The sequence below is a fragment of the Myripristis murdjan genome, chromosome 12 (assembly GCF_902150065.1).
Source record: "Myripristis murdjan chromosome 12, fMyrMur1.1, whole genome shotgun sequence".
In the NCBI taxonomy this organism is placed as follows: Eukaryota; Metazoa; Chordata; class Actinopteri; order Holocentriformes; family Holocentridae; genus Myripristis; species Myripristis murdjan.
In genome coordinates this window covers 1,188,106-1,195,605 of record NC_043991.1, presented here as the reverse complement: position 1 = coordinate 1,195,605, position 7,500 = coordinate 1,188,106, and the positions used below count along the sequence as shown (strand labels likewise).

General features: G+C 41.7%; 1 protein-coding gene across 4 annotated transcripts in view; it reads left to right on the top strand.

The window, feature by feature from the left end:
- The window catches only part of tcf4 (transcription factor 4), a 241,881-nt gene that overhangs the window by 207,286 nt on the left and 27,095 nt on the right, over positions 1-7,500 (top strand). For all 4 annotated transcript variants that reach the window (XM_030065050.1, XM_030065049.1, XM_030065051.1 and 1 more), the window contains 2 exons: positions 3,213-3,292; positions 3,576-3,785. In XM_030065050.1, the coding sequence (XP_029920910.1) occupies positions 3,213-3,292; positions 3,576-3,785 (290 nt within the window). The remainder of the gene's footprint in view (positions 1-3,212; positions 3,293-3,575; positions 3,786-7,500) is intronic.

Sequence of the window (7,500 nt, the reverse complement as noted above, 5' to 3'; positions counted from 1 at the left end):
AACTGAGGTGAAATATTTAAATGTAAGCTCAGTGACAGACAGCAGGCGTGTTGTTTAGCATGTCAGGCTAACGAGCTAACACTTCCTGTGACTAACACTTCCTGTTACTAACACTTCCTGTTGCACCTGCTGGCCAACAGCAGCTGCAGCTGAAGGCTGTCAATCAAACGGGGGCGGGAGCAGTAAAAACAGAGCTGTGTTCTGATTGGATCGCTCACCTTGTCTCTTCTCATCGTCTCCTGTCCTTTTGTCCTGTCCTTGTTTCCTCTCCTCTGTCCTTGTTTCCCTCCTTTTTTCCTCTCCTTTTTTCCTCTCCTCTCCCCTTGTGTCGTCTCTTTGTTTCCTCTCCTTGTGTCTTCTCCTTGTCTCCTCTCCTCTCCCCTTGTCTCCTCTCCTTGTTTTCTTGTCTCCTCTCCTCTCTTCTCCTTGTTTCCTCTCCTTGTCTCCTCTCCTCTGTCCTTGTTTCCCTCCTTGTTTCCTCTCCTTGTTTCCTCTCCTCTCCTCTCTCCTGGTTTCCTCTCCTTGTCTCCTCTCCTCTCTCCTTGTGCCGTCTCTTTGTCTCCTCTCCTTATTTCCTCTCCTTGTTTTCTCTCCTTGTCTCCTCTCTCCCCCTCTCTGCCCTGACCACTGTTCTCTCTCTCTCTCTCTCTCTCCCTCTCTCCCTCTCTCTCTCTCTCTCTCTCTTTGTAACTCTGATCTCATCTCATTAGCGTGTTTTGATTGTGTCTCCATTATTATTATTATCATTTTTTTTAATACGTCTTTTCTCTCCTTTCTCCTTTATTCATATTAAATGCTAATTTCCATATGCTAATTAATGAATAATCACCTGGGTACATTCATGTGCAAATACAAATATATGTATTAAACGGCGGCCGGGTAAATTATTCTGTAGAACAGCCTCGCAGAATTAGCCTTGAATATCAATTTGCATGTAGTCTGCTTTAATAGGCTTCATTTCTAATTTGTAAAAAGTGGTGTAGCTCTGACACAATGATAAACACCAATTATGGTTTAGCGGCCAATATCCCAGGCAGCTATAACGACGTGTGCGTGTGCGTGTGTGTGTGTGTGTGTGTGTGTGTGTGTGTGTGTGTGTAGCTGGTAGGTTTGTGAGCGATTTGTCGGAGTGCTGCTTGTAATTAAAGCTATCAGTCACGAGGCGCGGCAGAAATATCAAACGGCGTGCGTCGCGGCGACAATTAGAGACAAATTCTACACAACTATTATTAGAGAAAGTCATTTTTCACTTTAAGGAGCGGAGAGAGTTTACATCGTTAGCCGGGAAGACGAGTAATTGGCCTAAAAAAAGTGTGGGGGAGGGGAGATACAGCCATCATTATAATATTATTACTGTGCTTTTAAACAACTCAGTAGGATCCCTGCTGCATTTTGCACAGGTCTTGTTTGAGAGATTAACAGAAAAAAAGTAAAATAAAAGGTTTTTAATTGAATTGAATTGAATTTGATTTAATTGAATTTATTGATTTAATTTATTTTAATTTAATTCAATTTAATTGAAGGTTAAATGAGCAAAAGATCAGAGCTTTTGCCCAAATGAATTCATCTGCTCAGTCAGTATTTTTACACAACGCATCGCGTTACACGTGTGTAGATGCGGCTGATGAGATTTTAAAGGGACAATACACTAAAAAGTGTGATTTTTCATAAAAATATTTTATTGTCATCATTATTGACGTGTAGAAAACATGAATGTGGGAGAATTTAATAATGATAAAATAGTACATGTTATTTAAGTGCTTTTCAGGATACTCAAAGTTGCTTTACAGAAAAGAAAAAAAAAACTTTAATAGGATAAAACTAGTTAAGGAATGGAAAACAAAAACAAAACAAAAAAAACAAAGCAGCAAGCAGTAAAAGGGAGTTTAAAAAGTCGTTAGGAAGGCAAAGCAAGTCTTAACGGGGGTTTTGAGGGCAGTTTTGATGTGAGCTGGGAGTGATTTCTAAAGGGAGGGGGCAGCGACTGGAAAAGCCCTGTCACCCCAGGTTTAGCGGTAAGTCTTGGGGACGACCAGACGGAGAACTGGTGTGATGTGATCTCTGGATCGGGTCCTGGGGAGTAGACGGTAGAAGAGTTTTGAACATACTGTAGTTTCCTGAGGACTTTGTTGGTGACACCGTATATGAGGCTGTTGCAGTAGTCGAGTGTGGATGTGATGAAAGCGTGAACGAGTGTCTCTGCAGCAGGGTGGGACAGGTTGGGACGCAGGCGGGCAATGCTGCCGAGATGGAAGAAGGTGGTAATGGTAACCTTGTTGACATGGGACTGGTAGGACAGGGTGGGGTCGAGGATGATGCCAAGGTTTTGAACTTGGGTGGAGGGAGTGACAATGGAACCGTCAATATTAAGAGTGAAGTCCTGAGTGGAGTGGGTGAGGGAGGGTGGGCCGATGATGAGGATTTCAGATTTGTTGCAGTTAAGTTTGAAAAAGTTGATTTGCAGTTTTTGACGTCGGTCAGACAGGTGGTGAGGGCGGAGTTTGCGGAGTGGGTGGAAGCGGTAATGGTCTTGGCGGGGAGATAGAGCTGGGTGTCATCGGCGTAGCAGTGAAACCGGAGGCCATGGCAGCGAAGTATCTGTCCAAGGGGGAGCATGTACACGATGAAGAGGAGTGGGCCGAGCACCGAGCCCTGAGGGACACCGTGGGTGACGGGTTATTCGTGATTGGCAGTTCTTGATGTGGATGAATTGATGTCTGTCTGTTTGTTTGTTTGTTTTCCCGTCGATGAGGGACTGACGAGCCACACAGAGACACATTCAGCTCACTATGAAGGGATATTGTTTTACACAAAAAAAAACTAATAAAAAATAAATGAATGAATAAATGAATAAAAATATTGATTTCATTTATTATTTTCATTTGTTTATTTGACAGGGACAGAGCAGATTCATGAACGTCAGTAAACATAGGCATGTTTAGGAACAGCAGACATATAAGTAACAATATGCAAATACACACATACGGAAACGCCAAAGTACAAATAAATTTTCATAAATAAATAAAAATAAAAGCTCTTGCCGTCATGGCCGTACAGACACGAATGACGTTCTCCAAAAACAAATGTCTCAAATGTTATACAGTCTGTTTCATCTAGATCTACGTTACAGTGTGTTACAGTCACTTGCTCCCTTGTCTCCTTCTCACGTCTCCTTGTCTCCTACTCACATCTCCTCGTCTCCTCTGTCCTAGCTGCCAGTTCTGCTGTGTGGTCGAGGAACGGCGGACAGGGAGCGTCGTCGCCGAACTACGAGGCTCCGCTGCACTCTCTGGTAGGAGCACACACACACACACACACACACACACACACACACACACACATGCAGTCTTGTTATGTCACTGGTAATGTTCTGATAAGGAAAATCTGAAAAAAATGAGATTCAGTTTGTATATTTATGAGAAAAAACTCACAAATTTATGAGAAAAAATTGAAACTTCTGCGATTAAAAAGTCCCACATCAGTTCTGCACCTCCTGAGCTTGTTTTCGTGTGTCTGAGGCGCGAGCGGCGTCACGTGACTAACCTCCGTCCGTCCGTCCGTCCGTCCCCCTGCAGCAGAGTCGTATCGAGGACCGGCTGGAGCGCCTGGACGATGCCATCCACGTGCTGCGGAGCCACGCGGTGGGACCCTCGACGGGCATGGCGAGCGGCCACGGCGACATGCACAGCCTCATCGGCGCCGCCCACACGCACAACGGCGCCATGGGAGCGCTGGGCAGCGGCTACGGGACGGGGCTGCTGTCCGCCAACCGACACTCCCTCATGGTAGGACAACAGCAGGGACTTATGGTGCTGTAGGGGGACCTGACAGGCAGGGGGCGCAGCCACGCGGGCAGAGCGAGTTAGTTTTGTGGACGAAGGGAAGTGAAAGAGGAGAGGAAGGAGGGATGAAGGAAGGAGGGAGGAAGGAGGGAGGGAACAGCTGTAATGTTTTCCATATTTAAAGTTGCTGCACTTTTTGTGTCGACTTCAAAAAAAAAACATAAAGAAACTGGCCAGCTGTGCCACATAAAGAAAACACACACACACACACACACACATGCACACGCACACACACACTCTTTCCAGATGTTCATATAAACAAATATACAGGACACTCCTATATACATTCTTACATTCCCATTAATCTTACTCTCTCCCTCCTTCTCTCTCTCTCTCTCTCTCTCTCTCTCTCTCTCTCTTGTAACATGTAAACACTTGGAGCAGAGTTGCATGCGAGCATATAAACATGCACATGTATGAACTCATATGCTCAACACACGGAGACATAAACACTCATCTGTCTCTGTCGCTCCCTCTCTCTCTCTCTCTCTCTCTCTCTCAGTTGTTGTGTTGTGTCATGAACAGTGTTGGGACCAATTACTCACTAAACTAATAAGTTACAATTACTAATTACTTCTGTAAAAAAGTAATTTTGATTAGTACTCAATTACTGCTGCAGAAGAGTAATTCAGTTACTGGGGAAAGTCATTTTTATGATTTACTTTTTTCTTTTCTTAAATCTTCTTATTAATGCACATATTTTTGCGTTGCTGTTGCAGTGTGGACATTGCTGTCAAATTTCATCTATCATTGTCAGTGTTGGGCACGTTACTTTGAAAAAGTAATTCATTACAGTTTAAAGTAGTGATGACAGCTCATCCAGGTGGGGAATTGAACCCCCGGTCTTCTGTATGGCAGGCGGAGATACTATCTGCTCTGCCGTCATGGAACATATGTGCTTCTTGTAATTTGTGCTCAGTCATTCTCCATGCATGTTGATAAGTTACGAAAAACTGCAAAGTCTGACCGGTTTGAAAATTGACACACCGCTTTTCCTCCACAAGACGCACATTTTCTGAATAGGATAATAAAATATTAATAATTAGTAGTAGTAAGTAACGGCTAGTAACGGCGCATTTTATTGTCAGTAACGGTAACGGCGTTGTAACGGGGGAAACAGTAATTTCTTTGATTACTCGTTACTGATAAAAGTAACACCGTTAGTAACGCCATTTCTTTGTAACACCGTTACTCCCATCACTGTCCATAAGCACACAGTCCAGTCAGGTGTGTGTGGTGTCTGTGAGCTGCTGTGCTGAGCTGTGTGTGTGTGTGTGTGTGTGTGTGTGTGTGTGTGTGTGTGTGTGTGTGTGGCAGTGAAGTTGCTGATGCCTGTGAAGCTGCTCAGGTCACATATTTATAACCATACATTTATAATATACATTTATTATTTCCTCCAGGATTTTTTGAAACTGTGGTGGAGAGCTTCAGCGTCAACAATATGTTAAATTATTATTTGTTTTAAAAATGTAAATTACTTATCAAACAGACCAAACAATTCAACTACCAATGAATGAGCAGTAGTACGCATGTGATAACATAGATTGAAAAATAAGCCAAAGTGATACCTCTTCTCTGAATAGACAAGCTAAGCCAGTGTGCTGCTGTTAGCCAGTGTAAATAGCGCGGAGTGGGAACTCTTCACTTTGTTACACAATCTATGTCAGTGCGCTGCTGTAGCTGGAGAGTTTCTCTGCCTGTTGGACTCGTACAGTGCCGGTGCAGGTGTTGTGATGTTTTTTCTTGGTGGTGCAGGTGAAACCACTGGAGGGGTTGTGCCACCCAGATTTGCTTCCCTCCATGTAATTTCCCCCAGACATACGTTCATATTCCACACAAAAACAGCATTTCATTCAAATTATGTCAAATGCCGCGATATTCTGTGTTAAAAATAGACATACAGCGTAAACACTACATGTATATACATTAACAATAACATTAGGGTCGTTTTCACAGGCTTGAACAAAATATGGATTAGATTTAATCTTGCCTCGGTACCTTTCTCTCGCCCGTCTCTCGCCCGTCTCTCTCCCTCTGCGAGCACGCAGCAGCAGAATCAAACAGGCGGGTGATGACTCCGGTGTTCATTTTTCAAAATAAATTTAATTGCAGTGTAGTGTAACATCATTTCATGATATTTAAATTATCATTTCAAACTCTGATTATAGTAAGTATATGTGCGCAAATATAGGCTATATATGTGTGTATATATATCCATTCATACAATATATTTTAATTAATTTTAACATCTGAAAAAAAAAATCATCATTCTGAAGGCGGCTTTATTTTGCCGTGGCGGTGCGCCAAGATCAATTACATGTAGCGGAAACCCTGATTTATAACTATACATTTATAATATATATTTATAACTATACATTTATAATATATATTTATAACTATACATTTATAATATACATTTATAACTATACATTTATAATATACATTTATAATATACATTTATAACTATACATTTATAATATACATTTATAATATACATTTATAACTGTACATTTATAATATACATTTATAATATACATTTATAACTGTACATTTATAACTATACATTTGCTGTGCTCAGTCTGTTTAACTGAAGAGGATTTACAATGTTTCTGTTTTAGTAAGCTGTAGTGTTTACGCTGTCTGTCTGCCTGTCTGTCTGTCTCTCTCTCTCTCTCTCTCTCTCTCTGCCTGTCTGTCTGTCTGCCTGTCTCTCTCTCTCTCTGTCTGTCTGTCTCTCTCTCTCTCTGTCTGTCTGTCTCTCTCTCTCTCTGTCTGTCTGTCTGTCTATACGTCTCTCTGGTCTTTGTTAAAGTATTTACTTTGAAGCAATGTTTTCTAAATGGAGAGCACCTGTGGTGGCGAGGAGTGTGTGTGTGTGTGTGTGTGTGTGTGTGTGTGTGTGTGTGTGTGTGTGTGTGTGTGTGTGTGTGTGTGTGTATGTTGGCTGGCTCCCACAGAGATTATCTTCTTCTCACGCATATCTGTCCAGCTGTCTCTCTCTCTGTCTCTCTCTCTCACCTGGGGCTCAGCGGTGCATTGTACAGTCTAGGATAAACACTCACACACTCACACACACACACACACACACACACACACACACACACACAGGTCACAGTGTACACAGTCAGTCACTTTCTCCTCCCTTTTTCTGTCATTCTTTCTGTGTGCGTGTGTGTGTGTGTGTGTCTGTGTGTGTGTGTGTGTGTGTGTGTGTGTGTCATCTTTGAAACATGTAAACACACTTCACACACACAAACAAGGGGTTTGTAAATGTGTGTGTGTGTGTGTGTGTGTGTGTGTGTGTGTGCCTCAGGAGCTGTGCAGGTTTGAAATATTTTTGCTGACTTTGCTGTTTCAGATGTTTTTAAAAAATAAAAACTGATAAAAGAGGGAAAGAACTTTTAATCATTAGAAATGTAGCTTTATTGTGAGTTTTCTTTTTTTTTTTCAAAACTAATTTTCAATTTTCTTCTAGATTTAACCTCTAATTTTTTTTTTTTTTTTTTTTTTGTATTTTTTTCTTTTACCAGTGATCCCAGGGTTTTTTTTTTGTTTTTTTTTTAATGAAATCAAGTGAGGTGGTGGTGACTTTCAAAACTTTTTTCGGCTAATTTTCATTTTTCTTTCCTTTTTTTTTTTTTGCAAATTTTCTGGTCTT